Source organism: Cariama cristata, unplaced genomic scaffold (assembly GCF_000690535.1).
Source record: "Cariama cristata isolate BGI_N322 unplaced genomic scaffold, ASM69053v1 scaffold10099, whole genome shotgun sequence".
Lineage (NCBI taxonomy): Eukaryota > Metazoa > Chordata > Aves > Cariamiformes > Cariamidae > Cariama > Cariama cristata.
In genome coordinates, this window is record NW_009635245.1 from 48,586 (window position 1) to 70,543 (window position 21,958).

The window sequence follows — 21,958 nt, forward strand, 5'->3', positions numbered from 1 at the left end:
TTTTTTTTCCCTCCTTGTGAACCAAGTCTATTTGACACCATACTTATTTTTAGTACACAGCTGTTAATTCCTCCATGCAGCACAATCCCCTGCCTCATTCAGAAGCACTTAAGTGTTTTTTTTATTGCAGAACACTATCACAATACTACATGGCTGTGGTTCAGAACAATTTTACTTTTAGTCTGGCCGTGGATTAGGTTCCTTTTTCAAGGCCTCCAGAATCAAATCTGGAGCAACTTCTGACCAGAACAGTGTAAGCCATTTCTTATGTTTTTAATTTTAGCCTGCTTTCATTTCAGGAGCAGAATTGTTTAGAAAAAAAGACGTTTGGAGTTTGGTCTTTCTAGAATGGGAACTTTTTTTGCTATTCTTATGCAGAAATAGCTCGGTTACTATCACAATTTGCACAGAAGTTCAAATTTATTAGTGCATAAATCTTGAAAACATCATTGAAGTAAGGGATTAAGAAAGTCTTATATCAGATGCCTACAATGGAATCATTTAGAGACCCTTATGACTGTGTCTAAAGTTTACCTAAATGACAGCTGACCAAACAACAAGCATTTTTGTTTTGTCACACTCACACCTCCACAACACTTACAATTAAGAAAGTCTTCCCATCCCCTGAAACTGGTTGCTTTGTTCTTAGGTTACTTAAATATTTAAAAAGACGTAGATCCATTTTGACAAAGATCTACGCATTTCAGTTAGACTTTTCCACCCTGATTTTTTTTCTCTCCTCTACCAAGCTAGAACTACTACCTAAACTTCACTGGAATTCGTGAAAACTTTTGTTCTTCTAGAACAGTATTTGGCAGTTTTGCTAGTTGCTAAACTACATTTGCCAAGCTCTATCTAAACCACTTATTTTATATACTGTTGTTGGAAACTGCCAGTTTGTGTGACATCTACTTTTACATTGGAATAGCAGGAGTTTATGTGGAGCCAGTGTAAGCAGTCTGAATCGTTACCTCCATCTTCCCGGGGTTTATTTTTGCAGTACCCTGTGCTATGAGGCAGCAGTGTGCTATTTCCCCCATTACACAGATGGCCAGTTGATATTTATGACTTGCTCAGTGTTGCAGAGGATATTTGAGTTCAACCCAAATACTCCATAGCCCAAATTTTAAGGTATGACGACATTATATATTTTTAGCCAGGCATCAGAAGATTCAAATCCTTTTGCCAGGAGGTTGGAACGTAGTCATTTTAAGAAAAGCTTTATGCTTCGGATAAATACGTTTCAATTATTAGTCACAAGCAGTTCTCTGAAATTCAGGGATGTTGGAATTACCTGCTAGTCTGCAGAGTGAAAACTACTGCTGAGATCATGTTAGCCGTTGCTAAGCCTAGTGGACTGGGCTGTGTTTTAAGTCCTGACCTAGAGAAGTATGCATATAAAATAATTCAAAGATAAGCATGCACTGTTTTAGAAGAGGTGATATAAATTGCACTGCTTACACACAAAAATAGCTCCCATAGCTGGATGACCCTGTCTGTAATAAAATACCAGGCTCTTTTGACCAGCCAGTGAAAACATAGCATCCTTAGCCTCCTGACCTTACTTTAAAAATAACTTTGAAACATTTTGTTGATCTATAAAAGAACAACATAGCATCTAACACCTATGAGTTATTGATTGCTTTTCTAAAATTAGGGATCTCTAACCTATAGTGGCTAATACTGCACTAGGAAAACTCATTGCCAGGTAATATCGGAGGCAGCTGCCTAATCTGTGGGGACTGTCACTGCTTTACCTGCAGTGGATCTTAACTACTAAATCAATTTACAAAATGACAATAAACAATTATGAAAAAACCCCCACAAAATAAAAATCTATGGATCCCTCTATGAAAAATAAATATCTAAAATGTAGTACTCCTGTGAAAACATAGCACTTGCAACCTGTTGACCCAGTCAGGAAAGCCTTTAAAAATTCACATAACTCCCATGTAGCATCCCCTTTCCCCAAGGCTGAAATTCCAGACTAGTAACCCTGGAGGAGGTACCTTTTAACTAGGGCAAATCAGCTTTCCCTCTTGAAATATTACGTGACATCTGTCATGTCATCTGATGACCTGCAAGTAATTTAAAGAAATTAATGTCTATACCTTTGAGTTTCTTTCCTCATTACCAAAAAATCCACTGTCCTTCTCCATCTCTACCATTTTCAGTTATGAAATTAAGACTAATCACCTGCAAAAACTATTCCCTATGTGTAAAGCCACAAATACTCTGCACATAATTGGACTCTGAAAATTCGTAGGGGATGGAAATAGCAGCCAGTATTATATTAACTGGACTAAAACTTGAATGATCTCCTATGGGTACTGTGAAAACCTTCCTGAATTTATAGTGCCTTAGAAACAGCAGTGGGTACAGGAAAGAGTACCCTGTACAAGACAGATTCATAAAGGAGCCTGTCTTAAAGTGGAGAGCTGTCATTTTAAATCATCTGGAAATTGAATTAGCACATACTGCTGGAGATTAGCTGTCATTTATAAAGGCACTATCGGGGCTTGAAATGCAAGATATGAATTGTCTTCCTTCAAATTAGCTCAAAAAAAAAATGTAGAAAGAGAGGTGTTTCCATTAAAAAAAAAAAGATACCTTTTGCTAATAACAGAGCATTCAGATACACAACAAGCTCGCCAGACTTCATTTAGTTTTCTTCCTAAAGAACAAATCTGGATTTGCCTCAACAAAAATAAAGAACTGCACCTCAGGATCATTAGCTACTTTATCATTAACAGGGGTGGGGTTTTTTTTATCATCAGTTTGCACACACTTCCTTCGTTCCTGGAGTTAGAGCTCCTTATTACTTATCCTTTGCACATCACTAAGAAATAGAGGTGCGATATCAGGTGGGCCTGTCTCTTTTTGGAAGAGATTTCAACTACCTCTCAATTACTGCATCAAGCTGAAGACTCCCCGGACAAAGTTAAAACTCTGCGTGGCCATACGTCACTTGTGGGTTGGCTGCAGGTTATTACTCTGTCAGACTCTCTGTCCCCTCTCACTCCCATTTCCATGTGCTCAGTACAAGCTTTTATGCCTGTTCCAGTGCTCCTGGCCCATATTTCAGCCTCACATGAATTAGTACAAAGGCTAACTCGCAACATTGCAGCAGCTTTAACTTCACATTAGATAACTGAGTGGGAGAGAACAAGGAAACTTTCTGGTTTAAATTAAACACCTTCCTTTGATGCCCAAGCCTGCATTATGCCAGCCAAGAGACACATATAGAGAACACGCTCCTCAGGACAGGAATCATCTCTGTGACTTCTTCATGGTAAAAAATTAAACACTATGCTATTAAACAGAAAAAGAATGCCAACACCAGGCACGATATGGTTCGGCCGATACTGTACTACCTGCTCTTGAAGATGAACAACACTCCAGGCATTCAGCTTTACAACCTCCAAATCCCATTATCCTCCTGAAGCCTGATACCAATTTACAGCCCAAGGCAAAAAAAAGTTAACCTCCAGATTTACAGATCCTAACACAACAGGGCTCTGAACTTGGTAAGCGTCCCTAGAGCCTACTACTATCATACAGCTAATAATTTAATAAAAGCTGCCTACAGCTACCTATTTTTTGCCTCCAGAAGCAGTTGGAGAAACCAGTGGCTCCTGTAACTTTTTTCCCCTCCTTTTTTTCTTTCTTTTGGATAACAGCCGTTTGGCAGAACAGAGACAAGGGATGGGATTTTCTCCAGGATCATGACCCGGAGCTGATCAAAGAAGAGAAATGGGAAGAAATAGAGGAAGAGATCAGAGTGCAGGTGTGCTTACAATAGTAAGAGGACACTAATAATGTGCATTGCCTGTGTGTATTTCTCTACAGCTGTAAGAACTGGCCCTGGCATAGACCTTACCTCTTTCCAGAGTCCCTACTGTCTGTTCTTTTCTTTAACACTTGTTTAGCTGAATGTTTGTCTGAGCTTTGGTGGCAGAACAGAAGACTCTGAAAGGTTCAACTGTGTTTGTCTGGATAGGTTGATGAATCGATGAGACAGAAACTGGAGAATCTCAAACTGGCTGTGGATGGAGAGAGGAGTGACAAACAGAAAAAAGAAAGAAAAAGTGAAAAGGTAAGAGCAGCAAGTTGGGAGAATTCAGGGTAAATCTCAATCCTCTGCCCAGATACAGCAGTATTCAGTGCAAACCCTAGTCTCACAGATACCAATATCAAAATATCCACCCTAAACATTTACTGAATCTCAAGTCAGAAGCATTTAAAAATCTGTGGCTTTTTTCAGAGCCTTTTCCTTTAGATATTATTATTCCTTAACCTTTATAAATATTGCTTGGGACAGGTTGAACTATCCCAGAGATAAATCATGATAAGACAGATCACATTTTCAAGAGTGACACACACCCTCTTCAAATCCTCCGATCCAGTCAAACAGGAAAATCCAAGCAATCCTTTCTCTTTAAGGTCACAGGATCAGATTAATGCAGTCTTCCAAGGAAGGCATGGATCTGGGTGCCAGGAAGTTTTCCAGCTGCTGGCTGTTTTCCTTCTAAATGAGGACTGGTTAATGTGTTTTAAGACTGTACACCAAACAAATGCACTTTGAACATTTTGGTGTAACCTTGCATTTATCTATTACACCACATAGATCACATACAGCCAGGTACGCATTAATTATGTTACTACTTACTATTGAAGGGTTTGGGAACTTGCAATTAAGCCAAGTTTATTTAAGCATATAAAATAGGTTAAAGGCATACATTATATTTAATGTGTGTTACCCACTGAAACACAGCACACATCATGTTCACATCTAGTTTCACAACATTACCATATGCAGAATTCCACAGCTTGCGGTTCCCTGAATTCCTTACCCAAGCATTTAAACTATAGATCATGTCAGTGCAAAATAGCTCAAAGCTTACAGACCCCTACCATTCAATCAGCAGATCCACTTCAAATCCTCAGGGCAAATAGCCAACCCTCATCTCATGTTGTATTTCATTTCCATAATCCTTTTAGCATGCCAATACTTGCTGTTGCTGTACTTCTACTCAAATTATCTTTAAAAATGCTCTTTCACCTGACGAACGTGCAGGAGCAATTTAAGAATGCAAGACTGGAGTGACTCTGAAAGCTGACACCCATTGGATTGCTAAATCTGTTTCAAAAATAGGGAGGCTTAAGAAATACAGACAAAATATCACAACAATCTTCCCAGACTTGTCATGGGTAGATGCATTTAGATCAGCTGGTCAAAACTGCTTCAAAATATCACACTGGAGTTATAAACCTGTATGTTAGGGGCTGGGGGGGGGTGTTTCCCTTCAATGTAGTGTTGGAATGGGTTTAGGTGGAGGGAGGTTATTTAACTTTTGTTTTCCCAAGTTGTACCAGTAGCCTGAGAGAATGAGGGAGGGAAGAGGGGAAAGAAGTACTAATTAAGTAATACAAGTTCCTCAAAGATTTGCTCTAAAAAAAAATACATCAGTTCTCTTTTAGGGGTGGGGAACGGAGAGGGGGCTCCAGTTTTAGTCAAAATACATCTTCCCTGTGCAAAACTATTTGAAATGTCAAACTAGCATTGGCAAAGGCTTTTTCTAATTAATATTTGCATAAATATCTCAGTCCATAAACCAACAGTGTGTGCATACCTGTGCACACAGACTTCAGATCTGCTTTATGAAAGTCAGGCCTATATAACAAGAATAATACGAGCTGGAAAGTTTTGGAAACAGCTTATTAATTTGTTTTTCAGCAAAAATCCCCTAGTTCAAGGTGTGTGTTACCACGTCCCAGATCCCACGCATCTCCCCACCTCCCGCACTATGTAATGTGAAATAGCAGCAGGTTTGGGTTCTCACTGTAGCCATGACCATGTCTGGAGCACAGCGTAGAACTTTCTTTTCCCATGCCCAAAATGGGTATTCTGCAAAGAAAAGCATTCTCAGGAAGATTCAACATTCTTCAGAGAAATCAAACCTTTTTCTACACTCTGTCAGCAGGGAATGGGCAGCAAGGGTAGTTTCTTTAAGTGAACTCTTACGAGTGGAATTTGCTGTCTGAGGGCAGTTATCCCAAATTCACGATGCCCCATTTGACCATCCTCTCTGTTGTAAGGAGAGATTTCTTCTACTTCTTTGCAGGAAGACACCACAGTAGAAGTAGGACATTTTTTGTTGTCAGGGAATAGTCACTACCCAGGGGTAGATGTCCTCTGCCTTTTCAAGCGCACATTAGGGTAAGTAGTTTACAACTCTAAAAAAAATTCTATCAAGTCCATATTAAAAAAATGCAGGAAGTAATTTGAGTTTGAAATCTTGTTTGTAAGTCCCTTTTGTGGGGAATTCAAGCAAGGACGTTTTGGAATTGGACTCTAAAGGGAAAGCATAAGGAAACTAATTGCTCATCCTTCTAGTCAGTGTTTCAGATGGCTCAGGTCTTAGATAAACAAAATTTAACAGCTCCAGGCATACCAATAGGCCACTCCTTTATTTCCATGCACTGTACTTTCTAGGCTGAACTTTATCACTGACTTCCAAGCCTTCAAATACCACTTAATGCTAACAGCTGACACTTAACCCTACCAAGAATTGCTCTTATTGCCCCTGAAGATAAAGAGCCCATTTGCCACTGTTGTGGAAGAATCATCTTGGGCGGAAAGGCAAATTGCTCTTCTGATCACAAACAGGTCTCCGGACCAGGAGGCCGATCTGGAAATACCTAAGCTAATTAGATTGCCCCTAATATGGAACAAGCCACACTGCTATCATTTGAGGCACAAATCCTGCACCTCTGTCCCTGTTAAAGGCATCTCACCCCACAGATTGTCCCCGCTATTATTTGTCCTTATGGTCCAGCACTGATAGGGTATAGAGCACAAACATCCTTGTTAAGAGACATGCTGCGCTGGGCTCTGCCTGGCTCCTGATCTGATGACTGTCACAGGAGAGGGGATGAGGATACAACAGAAACAAAGGAATGTGGTTCAGAGCTCTGCTGCAAATTGCATTTTTCTTCACTAGGCATATGGCAGCTTGTCACCTGCCCAGCTGTGGATCAGCAAGCTGGGGTTGTAAGCACCTGTGTAAAAACAGGCTGAGAAAGGATTTGAAGAGAAATTGGCTTCTAGCAAGGGATATAGCATTGATGTCTAGGAAGGCTGGCAAAGAGATGTCAGATGGTTTAAGTCCCCACCCAGCGTAGAGGAGCCTGTTATGAAGCACCTGAAGTGAAAGAGAAAAGGTTAGCATTTTCCAAAGTATTTCACTTCTAAGAAGTTGGTGGCATCCTTGTGCCAGCACTTTAGTGAAATGTCATTGCTCTGAGTACATGCCTTTCTGCTGACAGCCCAAGCTTCTGATTTGAGTGGCTCAATGCAACCCACCAGCTTTACAAGTATTTCTTCCAGATGGATGCCACATACCCGACGATGGTACCCATAGGGCTTAGCAGCCAAGGGTATTTCTTTTGGGAATCTACAGCCAAGTAAACTACCACAGACCTAGCGTCTTTGAACTGGCTTTCCACTCAACATAAGAGCTGACAGATCAGGTCTCTGCAGTTACTGACCTGGAAGTTACATTTAAAAGTGCTTATCAGAGTGCTTTTTATCAAGCCCATTGTGTTGCTTTTCCTGTTCTGCTCCCCCAAGGATTTGTTTCCTATCCAACTGCAGGTAAAGCCACCCATTGCAAGTGAACACACCCGCACATACACAAAGGCATGGCCAGAATTCAGAAAAAACACAAAGAGGGGACATGGGAACATAAGCATGTAAAAGTTGCTTCTGAAATAGGCCTTGCTAGCATCTCACCACAGCTTTGGGTATTCCTTTTTGATGCAGCCAGGCAGAAGCAAAGACAACCTAAGAGGTTAACTATGGCAGTGGCTGGGACAAGAATATTGACATCAGTCTAAAGACTTGAGAAGAGCAAAGCCATAAGTCAATCAGGCCAGAAGACAGGCTGGGTCAGAACTGAGGAAAGGCTGGGTTTGAGGACAGCAATTCCCAACCCCAGTTGGATTTTTGGCAGCTGATGGGGATTAGCACCCAGAGCTCAGCCAGCTGTGGGGGCTGTAACCTCTTTGGATCCTGTAGCTAAATCCAACATGGATTACAGATCAGAGCCCCTCATTTAGCAAGAGTTTAATAATCGGTGGGAAGACCTTCATCTAGGGACTTTCAGTACAAGTATCAGAAACCGCTCCCTATATCTTGTCATTGCCAGAAAAGACTTCTCAACCCAGAGCAGATGCACACACAGTACAAATCTGCACTTGCCCAGCCTCCCATCCAAGCATCACACGTGATCCAAGGAATCCACTCAAAACACTTCATAGACTGCTGCTCATACACTGTCATTTCCCTTAAGCTACAGGAACGCTTTCCTCTCGTTACTTTTTCACAAACTTGGTGGCAGTAGCTGCGGACAGCTGATGGCAATAGGACTTGTATGGTCACAGCCAAAGGGCGATAGAAATCCTGTGCTTCCAGCATGGAACAGTTCCTTCCATGAGACATTTTTGCCTACCCTCTCCTTTCTGGTGCCAGAGACGGTCTGCTCTGGAATCTGGTCTGAAATCAGGTCTGTGTTTGCTCGTAGCAACTTCCAAGCTACTCAAAACATTTCCACCAGCCCACACAGTCAGACGAGATACCATGCTGAGCACGGAAGACAGTCTTCTGTCATTTGCCAGTAGCTAATGCAGTTCACTACGTGTGACTTATCAAAGCAGAAAATAACTGAGTAAATGGATGGCTACACAGAAGCTAGACAGACATTTCAGAGATAGAAACAAGGAGATTTACATTATAAATGATGAGCATGTTCACATTCATTAAACATTATCATTTTCTAAATAAAAGCAGTTCCCAATAAGACATTTTGGAGGAAAGCCATTGTCTACAATTCATATTTCCCTTTATCGCATCTCAGTGTTTGCCAAATTTCCCATAAATGCTGATGTTAATTAGGAAAACACATTTTTCCCCTGCATAGCTCATTTTTGTTTTGCTCTTGAGTTACTTTATTGGTGAAGCTGCCTTGAGGACAATACCAGTCGGCCAATAAATTCAACATATGCTTAGTATCTTTACATAGGTAGAAATGAGCTTTTCTTCCCAGTCAGACCCCATGATATGTAATTTCCAGCTCGTTGGAAGAAAGGTTAAAGAGACAAAGCTGGAGGAAGAGCAGAAATAAACCACTGACAGTCTCAGTATTCCCCAGTTGTTAAAACAGCATGTCATATGCTTTGGTCTTCCCATTCCTTTTCTTTAAAACGAATTCCCACTGGCACATTCTAGTGAGTATTTGCTGGCAAGCTCATTTATATAAAGAAAGCCAAGGTGTAGTTCTGCAGATACGGAGTTGTTTGCATTATTCTAATCCAAAATTTAAAAACATCACCTTTTCCCAGTTAGCTTATCCATATAGTTCTGGGTTTAGTTTACATTTTCATCTAGGTTATCTTTGTTGCGTTGTAAACAGTAACAGGTAATTGAACTGTAGGTTATTTACATTGCAACCATCCTTGAAAACTTACAATTGATGTATTTCTGAACACTGCTGATCCATTCTAGAAAAAAAACAAAAGTGTTTTCCAGGTAATTGGATAGGATTTTTTTAACTCAACAACATAGCCTCTAGAGCTCTGCAGAAATATTCACTATTAAAAAAATAAACAACTGTATTCCCAGGAAAGTGAACATAAACTTTTAGAAAGAATAAGCGGTCTTGATCAGCTAAACATTTAAGCACATGCTTAGATTTAAGCCATTGAAAAAAAATCCCATGGTGCACAAATGTCACTGGGTAAATAGTTCCACTGAAGTAGTTCTAAAGAGCTTTGCAGAACTTGGGTATGGGCACCAGTGGTGGGCACTAACATGGATTAATGATGCCCGCTCCACTACTAATTATCCCTAGCCATATTTATGGCTTGTGAGCTGTAATTAATGGAGGGCCTTGACAATACTGATTCACATCTTTCTTATTTATGTTTTCCATGGGTTTTTTGCAGTATGTAAAGAAACTAGTCACACAAGTCAAAGTCTTCCCATAGTGAAAGTGTGGTGAAAATATCAAGAGAAGAGCAGGTCATGTTTTTCTGACCTTTTCAAGTTTCTTCCCTGAAGCATTAAGAAAGAGAAGGTAGAATGACGTCTAACAGTTAGGAGGCTAGCCAGAGACTCAAGAGGGTTGGTTTCAGGTCCTGGTCCAGCTGTAAGCACCTTGCATGACCCTCAGGGAAGCTGCTCATATATTTTACCCTAATGTTACAAAAAAAAAAAGCATGAACGGTCTCTGGAGCATCTACTTGGACCCCACACCCTTTTCCTTCCTGCTTGGGTAAGGGCCATACCCACTCAACCACAGTCATGCTCCAAAAAGGAAGGAGTAGGTCTTCCAAAAAGCAAGAGCATACAATCTTTTGTATGCAACCTCCACTGGAAAGAGTAGGACCGTTCACTTTGAGGTAAGGTACACTGGGCACTCGCTGGGGAGGTGACAGTTGCAGGTCAGGTATACAGGCTCCCCAAGGGGCTGTGTTTGAGAGGGAAGCAGCAAATACCAAGTTACTTCATGCAGAGTCCAGTTCAAGAGCATCTGCATGAGACTTGTACGTTGGACACAGCTCCTCAGCCCAGGGGTGCTTCACCTCTCCCATGCCTTGGTGAGGGGCTTACAGATGGGAACGTCTCCCGTGCTTGTATAAATGGAGACATGCCTTTCCCCTCAGGGCATTCAAGGATATGATTTTTCCCTTTGGGTTCCTTCAGGAGCAAGGGCCACATTCAAACATTCGCTGTTTTAGCCCTCACTCTGCTTCAGTACACTCAAAGACATGTATCTGTACTAAGGTCACTAACTCCTGCCTGTTTTTGTGGTCCTCAGAAAAAAGAGACGACCGTGAGGAAAGAGATACCCGAGATGGAAGAAGATTTAACTCCTGACAGGTAAAGAGAGGACCTGTTTACCCGAGATTCAGACAATAAGACTGTATCCTCTTTGCATTAGATATGCTATCTAATGTTTTTAATTACACAAGGAGCACCTCAACACTGCTACACTTACCAGCATCAGAAGCCCTACAATACATAAAAGGTCTTTACTAACAGCTATAAACATCCATAAAAAGCCTAGATGATAAAAAAATTTCTTCTACAAGTTTGAAGCACATACACTTTAGCTAAAACCTTTTTTGCATTCCCAGCGAACTCTACAACCTTCCCACTGCCCCTTCCCTGACCAATGCCTTTGCAGCACCACAAATAACAGGGTAACAACACACTGCTTCAATGCTACACAGTGCAGACCTTGTTTTTCCCCACCATCTTCAGCAGTGCATACAAATCAAGATGCCCATTCTCCAACAACACACGGCACTAGGGCCAGTCTCCATTAACTTCAGTCCAGTTCATTCCGGTATGCAAAGCTAAGCACATGTAACATTTAGGCAGGATACTGGCCCCATTTGCCTCTTCCCCATCCTTTTTGCAGGTGCAGAAGCACCTGGCAGTTTTGTTGGCTGTCAGATTTTCCATCCCAGCTGAAACCTGATAAGGGAGGCTGCAGACAGGCCCCTGTACTCTATAAATCAGCCTTCATGTCTGAGGTATAATGTACGTGTCATAATTCAGTCTTATTTATCAATAAGAGTTCTGGCAGACCTGGCATTTTCTTGCATACCCTTGCTCTTTTAAGCACCCTTATTTTATCTGGAGGATTTGAGAGGATTTCTTCTTTTGACATTACGTTTTCAGTGAGCTTGTGATGCATTCACTGATAATCTGGCCATTTTTCATCTGTACACATAACACAGGTATGCCTACGCAGAGGTATCACTCTGCTGGGACCTGCTGAGCCAGCAGCAGTGCAGGACAGGAGCAGATCCAACTTCCAAAAGAGAAGGGCTGGAGAACAACATGAAGACAAACACATTCAATCACTGCAGGAGGACACACATGGGATTCGCCCCACAAATCCATTTGTACAAGACCTGCACAGCACAATCTGGACTAGATTATTTGGGTCCTAGCGCTACACAATCAGTGATCTCTTTACCTGCTTTAAAAACAAAACACCTCTCCAAGCAAATATTTAAAATAAACATGCCATGGATTATAACAGAGCACAACCTCTCTTACAAGAACAGCGCCAGAGTCTAACATAGATGCAAATATTCTGTGCTTTTAAAACTACTCTTGCACATACCTGCTTCTTTATCCATAAACTTAATACAACATACAGCCATTTAAGAACACAAGCTTTTTAATAGCTGGCTTTTAAATTAGAGTTTATGTGGCATTTTGGCTCTGTGCTTTGCTCTTAGGAAGGAGAAAGCATTTCAGAAATAACCAAGAGAAGCTTCAGGTTCATCTCTGTTTTGGGGTAGTGGAGGGGGCACAGGGGGCTTTAGTCAAAGACTGATCACATCACACTTACTTGGAGGAGACTCAGGGCATGCATCATTAAGCTTGCACAGTAAAAATAAGAAGACAGGAAAAGTAGAAGTCAGGCTCCCAGCAGAACTGTGAGGTTAGTCCCATTCTACCTTCTGCTTGTTTTATGATGCATACTCAACATAAAAATCACTGAGAATGAAAGCAAGAACCAGAGTGGCAAAATCAACGTTGTTGAAGGTGCATTAAATTTCGTATTTGCTTATTACTACTCCTATATTAATTGTGCCACTAACAGTGCATAAACATAAAACTTCCCAGCTGAAATGGAAAAAGGCTGCAAACCTCAAATTATATACGTAGTTTTATTAGCCAGCTGAGAGTTGCTATTAAATATTTTTATTGTAGCCATGTCAGAACATCCCAATTAAGATAGGTGACAAAGACAAAAAAGCTCGGTTATTGAAGGAAGAAGATGCGAAAAGTGTACAAACAGTGAAAGACCTAACCTAAAAAGGTTCAAATCAATATTTTTTATGCTGACAACACAACAAGATTTTCCAACAGGCTTGTTCATTTTATGTAATCCTTGAAGCAGCATCAATCTGTAGAACCTAGTGCCAAAAGTGTCATTGAAATTAATACTCAGATAGAAGTCCAAAGGAGAGGGTGTGGAGAACATCCACACCAACAGAAAACCAGGTACAAATTTAAGTGTATTAAATCCTCAATTTCTGGGAGCTGTTTCCAGTCACTAACAGAGATAGGAAGAAACCATTCCACTGGAAAAGTTATGCCCTGAAGTTTCCGCTGTATGTTTTTCCCTCCGATCCTCCTTTGGCCAGCGTGACCTTAACACTGCAGTAGGTGGACCTGGGGTTGCTCTGATCCAGTCATTCCCAGTATGTTGCTGACAAGATGAGACTGTCTATCGCAAACAGAATAAGTTCCAAGAAGAATTAACGAATTACTACTAATTGGAGAGCTAAGTGAATAGGTACAGTAGTGTTAGGGTTGCTATTATTGTATAATTTAAAAATAATTTCCCAGTAATTGATACTAATGAATGAGTCTATTACACAAGTCATAACTGATCTTGCATCACCTGGAAATGGGTAATGGAATCACTGTGAGAGGGAGCCACGCGGTGAGGTAATAAAAGAGATTCCTTGCCATAACGCTGAAAACGGTGCTTATTGATTTCATATTGATGGCACTAATCACCTTCACCTCTGAGCTACAAAGTATGTTTATAAAGCTGAGGAAACATAAATAACTCTCAAGCTAGTTCAGTTATTGAAAGACTGAGCTTTTACTTACAGTGCCTTAGAATTTCTGAGTGATGTCTCTTGTCCGTAGGACCATCGATTCTCTGTACAGGGAGCTAGTAGAAGAAGGATTACTAGTAAAAGCCAAGACCGTGAATCTCTCCGATTATGTTGGTAAAGTACACATTTTACAGCTCATATGGTGTTTAGTCTAACCAAACCTCCAGCCATTCAGTATTCACTGACCTCTATTTCCAGTCAAGAGTGAGTTCAAGAGTAATCACACTTTCAGGACTTTCAAACTTGAATATCTAAAGCCACGTATGCCAATCAAGCCTGTTTCTGCAGGGTGCTTAGTACCTTTCACTTCTGCCACTGAAACCAGAACCTGTTTGTAAAGCTGGTGCTTGGCTCCAAGCACTAATCCCTGAAAGCCTTGGATGGTTTTGGATGTCACAAGCCACTCTGAGGTGGAACCAGAACATCCTTTAAGTGAAAGTCTAGGGGTCATAATCCATCCAGAATATTTTCCAGAGAACAGCAAAACTCATACCTTCAGCATTTGTTCCTTCAGCAGAGAAGACTCACCCGCTTCCCTCCACCTCCCTGACTGCCCGTGAACTTTGAGCAGTGCTTTGAGACATATCTGGCCCTTGGTTTGAGTAAGATGTGTCTCTGCCTAGTTCTGCATTTCATACTCCTCTTGCCCAGTTTCTGTTACCTGCAGCTGCAGTCAGACATGCTTGCCTATGCTCTACACACAGCGGGGAAAAAAAACAACACACAACCCAAAACCACACACACTTGCAGGCTGCACAGGGGTCTGACATCATCTCCAAAAGCATTTGGTGACATACAATAAAGTCACAGCAAGCTTCACAGCAAAAAAACACCCAAGATTCAATTGTTTCAAAGGCCACTATTATTTGAATTTGCAGACATCCAAAAGCCACAATGCTACTGGCTGTTAGTACAGTATGTATCTGAGCCAGAATAGCTAGGTTCTCATACATTCTCTAAATGCCATGTTTATATGTTAAAAAAAACCCCACACTTAGAAGCACCAGTTATTGCCTCCAGAGCCTTTCCCCACTCTGTTGAAGGCTGAATTAACAAGTATTCCATCCATTTTATGCTCATTAAAGATCATGAAGTAGTAGATGATTTTCATTATTCCTTCATTCACCCAACCAGTACTATCAAGGTCACTTTTGTCCAAGAAACATCCCCTATCACAGATGTTTTTAAAGCACATCTTAGCCAGTGGATAATAATTAACAGCTGGTAATATCAAACTTGGAAAGGCCCTTAGATGGCTTTGGGCCATCTTCCCTTGACCCTGAGGTTTGAAACCTTGGCTCCTCTGCAGCATAGAGCAACAGAAGGGCTGCTCCAGGTTACACTGGCAGTATTCACTTCCCAGCAGCAGACACTGGGCAGAGACATGCAGAGCCTAGCAATATTCACCTGGCTGCCTACACCCCTGCCAGGTCCCCAACATGTCCCAGCACAGATGCTGGTTCATGCAGACCAGGCAGCAAGGAGGTGGCCCGGACTATCCAAGCTGGCTCCTTCCCCACTCCAAACTCAGTCATGCTTCTTGAGCTGCTAGAACAAGATACAGAAGGTATTTAAAGTTGGCCTAGGATCCAGACCTAGCTTCCCCCCCACCCCCTGTTTTTTTAATCCAAAAAACTCTCCCTTTAAGGGTCCGAGGACACAGGCGAAGCCTGCAGAAAAATAAGTCCTCAAGTGCTCAGCTCTTACAGGGCTGAAGTCTAAGGAAGGTCACTTACTCCCAGTTCCTAGGAAGAGGACAAAGAACGGAATTGTGCTCCACAGCAAGTAAAGACACTGAAATGTCCCCCCCCTCTATGACAAACTGACATCACTGAACTAATTTTCTTGGTGACCTTATCTAAATTAGTCAGAGAATATCCACTGTGATTTATGTTCAGTTGCAATTAAACCCTTTGATGCCTTCTAATTAAATCTGTGAAGATTAATTCCTATCCAGTTCTTTTGATTTCTCCTTAAATAAAAGATAAAACCTGAAATGAATTTTATTCTTCAGAAGGGAGGGGGCAGTTGCACCATGGCTTGTCTGCCTTTTTGCCCCCAAATTACAGCTCCACTTTCTCTCTTAACCATTGCTAATTTACCTCTGCTCCAGAGAGCTCTGGTGCTCTCACTTTATATCTCCAATTGAAAAAATAATAGTGTATTATGTTTTATAATATTCTTCATAACGACATATAACTTATGCTAAAAAAAAAATCATCAACCACATCTTCAGAACTAGTTTTCCCTGCTTGTGGCCCATCCTTCTGGATCTTTGTTCTTTAACATGTCTTGTATATGGACTTCGACAGGGCAAGCAATGTGATTATGGCTTGGTAACAAGAGCCAAGGCAAGATTAGATCCATTTCAATTCATGTTGGGAATTTTTTGTTTTCTTAGGTTGTTTTGTGGAGGTTGTTTTGTTTTTTTTTTTTGATAAAAGAGGTGAACTGCAAAGCAAAGAACCCCACCAAATTAGGTGACATGCTTAAATGTCTAACATAGCAAGAAACTGAGATGTGATGCAGCCAGGGGAAAGCTTGTTAAAATATCTTTTCCGCCTTTTTGAAATCCTTTTGGTAGAGTGTGGTTCACTGGGATTCCAGCCCTGCAAAAATCCCAAATCTAGAAATCCTTTGCCAGCAGTGTGATTTATGGTGCTACTAATGATTCTTTTCCACAAAGTTTCTTTAAAAGGTGACTCGAGACCGACTGCTCTGCTGAATGCCTTCCACACTCTGGAAGGGAAAGTCCACAGTGTGTTTAACTTCATTTTCCTTTGCAGTTCACCTTTCGAATTTCTCAGGGCCGCATTCCACAACAATATCACCCTGTTTGAGTCCCTGTCCCTTGACGGTACTGGTTTTGCCGAGAGCACATTATATTGGTATTCTATGGTAGTTTTTCATTACTTGAGTTATGCATTTTATAACAATGCAGTGTCACATTTATTAAGCCCATGCTTCCTCTCTACAGGCGAGTACAGCTATGTGGGGTCCACACTTCGTCAGTTAAATATAGAGCCAATGCCCTCTCTCGCACATGTCAGACAGCTAATAGCGCTGTATGGAATATTGCCATTAGGTAAGAGCACAGCAAAAATTACTACGGGGCAGAATACAATGGCTTTGCTTCCTGTCAGTAACACGCATTTTTACTGGCTTTGACAGGGCTTGATTAATCGTAATCTAAAGCATTTTGCAGTAAAATTGTTTTTCAATTAAGCCTTCAGAGTGAAGACCGTATCGTTTTAATAGTGCATAAAGGAGCTTGCACATGCTATTGTCAGGTATTGCATTTCCATGCCATCTCTGTTTGCATGTTAACAGTTTGTGAATGGCAGCACATAAAAGGAAATCACTTGGGAAAGATAATAGCTAAAACAAGCTCCAGTGATCAAAATTAATCAAGTTAAGGGAAGGGCTAAGGTTGCAATTTACCTTTTACAAGCTGGCTAATGTTACTCAGTACTAAACAATGCAATCATTTAAGGAATTAGTCCGAGTACATTTTGTACATCAGAAAAACCACTTTTAAATGCCCTTGCAGTTTTAATGCCAGACTTAGCCAATAGCTAACAAGGCTTTGCTGGGTCAGGTTGTTTGCTTTTAATGTAAAATCTATTCCATATTTTACTTGGGAATGGCATTAAGCCAAACTCCAGCGATTGCAAGAAATGCCTGTCTCCAGGGCCTCTACTCATACTTCACTCGCATCCTTTTCCATCCCTGATTAGATTTTGGGGAGGTTTTAACTAGGCATATCCTCCCCCAGGCTGTGTCATTGTCTGCTGAGCCCCTTTATAGGGCAAAAGAGCTGACATCTCCTCACCTCCCATTCTGGCGAATGGAGCAAAGCTGACACCGAGCTTCTGCTTTTCCCTCCCCTTCGCGACGCCTTCCAGAAAGGCCAGTGCTCAGGTTATTCCCATATGTACATGCTCTGTGGCTCTCCTCAGGTGCTTCCTGGCTTCCCCTGTCCCCAAAGCAGGCTGGACTTGCTTTAAAGACCTTGGTACAATAGTGCATAAGTCTGCTTCGTTTGGGTTTCGGGTAGAGAACGATGCTCCTGCTGCCCTACAGCTCCAGCTAAAGAGTCAGGTTAAGAAACAGGATGCTAGCAACACCCCTGCCTTCAACCTAGATTGGGATCTTCCCATCTAAACCACTCTCAGCTGGTTTGGGGTAAACCCTCAGGGGTTGACTGCAAGTTTGACCACAGTCAGCTGAGAGAGCTCAGCAGTTACCCCTGTCTGCAACGTGGTATTTTCACATATCAGGTAACTCCTCCAAAGTTATGTTTTAACACCATCTAATCTAGTGAAATCAAGCCCCAAGACACCCCTTGAGGCAGGAGGAAAGAGAACCCATAAATTTTCTGCCATTTCTAAAATTGGCAAAAATTCTAGGGACAAGAGACCTTGGGCTAGTTAAACAAACAAAAAGTATTTGCAATAGCAGTTTGAAAAATGCCTTTGAGTAAAAAAGACGACATTACATGAGCCAAAAAAAGGCATAGGAATAGTTTCACCTTTTGACTGATACATTGTGGATGATATTTTACTTAATTGGTCTCAAAACTAGTTAATCATTATATAATTGTGTATGTGTAGAAGCAAAAGTTTTTCTCAAAATAGTCAGCTGATGGCAAGGAAAGCTCCAGCTTAAATGGCATTGAGAAAATTATAAGCAGCTGAAAGGAGGAATAATAGTAGAAGATATACTTCATCTTTAACCACAGAGGAGTCTGCTGCTCCCCTCATAATAAATCTATGTGTAATAGTAATAGATTGGTATGGAACGACCAAATATTAATAAAGCCTGGGTGGCTGACAACTTTGCTACATCCTGCACAGTGCTGAAATAATGGCATTCATCTTAGCACTCAATTCATCGTCATTTGTTTGGGACATTAAACCATTGGGACACAGATAGGCAGCCTGATTGGATTTGGTTTTAAATACCATTCTTACCTAAGCTGTCCCCCTTAACCCGGAGAACTTTTCCAGACTAAGCCATAAGCTCCCTCTGCAGCCCACCAGCTTTAGAGCCAGTTTCCCCCCACTGGTCCCATAGTGTGATGAACACCCATCTCGGAGACCTTCAGAAGTAGCGGATACTCACACAGATTTTCAAATCTGACTTCATAACCACCACCACTGCTGGCACAGGACATTTTTTTAGGCGTCAAGGCAGCAACGGACAGTTACTGGACTACCAGAGGGTATGGATGCAGCATTTGACATTTCCTGCTACTTCCATCTCTGGAGGTTCACCTGTACCTAATTCATACAGTGACAGAGCTGCAGGGAAGACAAGTTCTATCACCATCAACCACCTAAATCTCTCTCTGGCTCTCTTTTCACAACACAGGCATTTCTGCTAGGCTTTCCCAGCTGATAGAACATATTTCTTACAGCCCAGAATGAATTTACCTGGAGCAGCCATAGAGACAGATTTAGAAGTGCTGAGCAGTCATTGCTGCTGGCAGAGCGAGCAAAGCACAGCAACCCTGGCATTTACTCACCCAAATAAAATGAAGGGGACAGAAAAGAATCCTCCTGCTCCTAGCAGAAATATATCAATACCGGCTCTGCAACATGCAGCTGCCGTGTTCCAGACTTGGGGAATAACATCGGCTCCTCTGCAGATGAACTAAGACCCCACTCAGCAGGTATGCTTAGAGCAGATATCAGCAGTGAAGGATTTCAGAGTACAGCTAGCCTGAGTGACAAACAGCCAGAATCTCCAATGCTCACTGAACAGCCGTAACATTTAAGAGGAAAAATTACTCCCAAAAAAGGGAGGTGTAGGCAGAAGTTAAAGGAGAGCAAATAAAACACACGGTAACATCTGGTTTCAAAATCACTGACAAACACAGCTCCAACAGCTAGTCCCATTAGTTGGTTTTCTTGAAAGATGGGAAAGGTGGAAATTGTAACTTCAGACGGTGGGGGGGGAAGGAATTCTGCTAGTCTTATGTGCCACAGGAGTGTAGAGCCTCGTCCAACTGCAGAAAGTGAGGACCTGGCTCTGGCAACAAATCAAAAGCTGAAAGCCACAGGTACATCTCTAACTCTACCTCTGCCTGACAGCTGAGGGAAGACAGTTGTCCCTGTGCAGAGCATCAGGCTTGTCTGTACACAGTCACCAGCAGCAGTTCCCTTTCAGTCCTCTTATCTTGTGTCCGTCCTCAAAAATTTGCCAATGAATTACCTTTCTTTTAGCTCACATAGATTTAGAGCTGAAATTGCCCATAAGAAGGTAGAAATAAGGGTGGTTGAGTTTTGCTACAAACAGGGATGTTAACTCAAATATGCCACGGTCGCAGCCCTGGCTGTACAGAATTGAACTCAAGAGCACTTGTGCCATATTAAGGAAACAATGAATTTGTATTATAAATTATTTACCATGAAGAAAAAAGGAAGAATGATTCCATTACCTTTATTACAGACTTAAATTAAAGCAGTAATAGTGCCATATGACTTTTTACAGGTTCCCAAACAGTCCATGAGAAGGCTCCTCTGGTGAAAGCCTTATTGCTAGCTGGACCTGCTGGTGTTGGAAAGAAAATGTTGGTCCATGCTATCTGCACAGAAACAGGAGCCAACCTCTTCAACTTATCTCCTTCCAACATTGCTGGGAAATATCCAGGCAAGAACGACCTTCAAATGATGCTTCACATGGTTCTGAAGGTACCGTGTTTTGTGTACTTCTCTACAAAGTTGGTTCAGTTCATCACATCTTTTGTGGAACAAATAGGGAATTGAAGTTCCTCCATACCGAGGAACATACACATCGGGCAAAGCTGCCCAACGTCCAGAGGACTGCCAACCCAATTTGAAATTCCCTCCCTGCTTTCAAGTTTTCAAAACCACTTGTTGACCCTCCATACTGAGGAACATACACATCAGTCATACGAGGGCAAAGCTGCCCAACGTCCAGAGGACTGCCAACCCAATTTGAAATTCCCTCCCTGCTTTCAAGTTTTCAAAACCACTTGTTGACAGCCAGTGTGTGCACTGCTGTAGATGATTTAATACCCCTTGAAAAAAAAATCACTCATAGCAGCCATATTTTTCACATTAACATTTGTGCAAGCTTTGCGTTACCTTAAATATGAAAAGCATCATAGATAAAGAAAATTCTTTTCTCCGTTTATATGCACATCGGTCAGGAATGTTTGCCATGCAGCATTTAATCAAATACTCAACTGGGGGTGGTCAAAAGTTTCCTCTCTGGGACAGTTGCTGTAAAACAGCTCTCCATTTAACTATCAGCAAGCTTTTCAAAAGAGGGAATTCTAGTTCAGGATTACATTAACAGAAATGCATGAGAAGTCTGGAAATTAAAGGCGGCATATGAACTGTGAAGAACATATCCCAAATCCTCTTCAGAAAAAAAGACACTATCCTGGCAGGATTTCTTCCACGTTCTAAGTCCTCAGCATTTCTGCTAAGGAAGGAAGCTGGTAAACATTTCCAGACAAAATACTCCTAATAAGACAAAAAAAAAACCTCATTACACAACACAGAGCACATACACTAGAAAAAAGCCAAATACAATATTTTTCCAGTGCCAGAGGCCTACTGAAGGACTGAATTCAAATTGGCTGTCGCTGGGGTTTATCATAAGTATTTTATTAAATCCAGTATCATAGCAGGTTTTGTGACAGGTGCCTCCATCCCCAGAAAAAAGCAGGTTTCACAGTTAAAAGCAAAGCAATCCCCAAGGACCCCCATTTCTGCTGGTCAAAGCAGTGCCTAAGGAAAAGCAACGGTGCTGCTCGATCATGCACCTTTGAGGTCGTAACACTAACACTGGGTCTAGCACTCCCTGACACAAGCTAGTGCCATTAGACTGAGCTAACACTCCCTCTGCTCTGCACATTTCACCCTTCTCCACTCAGTTTCTCTGCCCTCATCAATAGCAAAGCACGTGTCTGGCTGCAGGCACAGCACACACATCATTTAGTCCCTACCAGAGCACAAGGCCTTTAAACACAGGCAAAAGGAGGGCAGCCTTTTTACCCCTGTAGAAGGTTCCAGCTGAAGATACCAAGGGGTTTGGTTTTTTTTTATATATGCATGTATATAATATGTACATGAACTGGAACATACATAAAATATGTTTATATATACACATTAGATAGGTAAATATATAACCACATGTTATGTATATACGTACATACGTCTAGACATAGGTATATAAAAAACCCTTACATTTTTCCACATTACTTAAG

The 21,958-nt window shown here is 41.5% G+C and overlaps 1 protein-coding gene across 1 annotated transcript in view; it reads left to right on the forward strand.

Moving 5' to 3' along the window:
* IQCA1 (IQ motif containing with AAA domain 1) overlaps window positions 1–21,958 on the forward strand; it is a gene marked incomplete at its 3' end in the record, with an annotated part of 75,945 nt that overhangs the window by 38,762 nt on the left and 15,225 nt on the right. Inside the window, exons 4-10 of the mRNA XM_009707457.1 lie at window positions 3,681–3,787; window positions 4,001–4,088; window positions 5,386–5,413; window positions 10,901–10,942; window positions 13,748–13,830; window positions 16,694–16,801; window positions 20,212–20,411. Coding sequence (XP_009705759.1) covers window positions 3,681–3,787; window positions 4,001–4,088; window positions 5,386–5,413; window positions 10,901–10,942; window positions 13,748–13,830; window positions 16,694–16,801; window positions 20,212–20,411 — 656 coding nt within the window. The remainder of the gene's footprint in view (window positions 1–3,680; window positions 3,788–4,000; window positions 4,089–5,385; window positions 5,414–10,900; window positions 10,943–13,747; window positions 13,831–16,693; window positions 16,802–20,211; window positions 20,412–21,958) is intronic.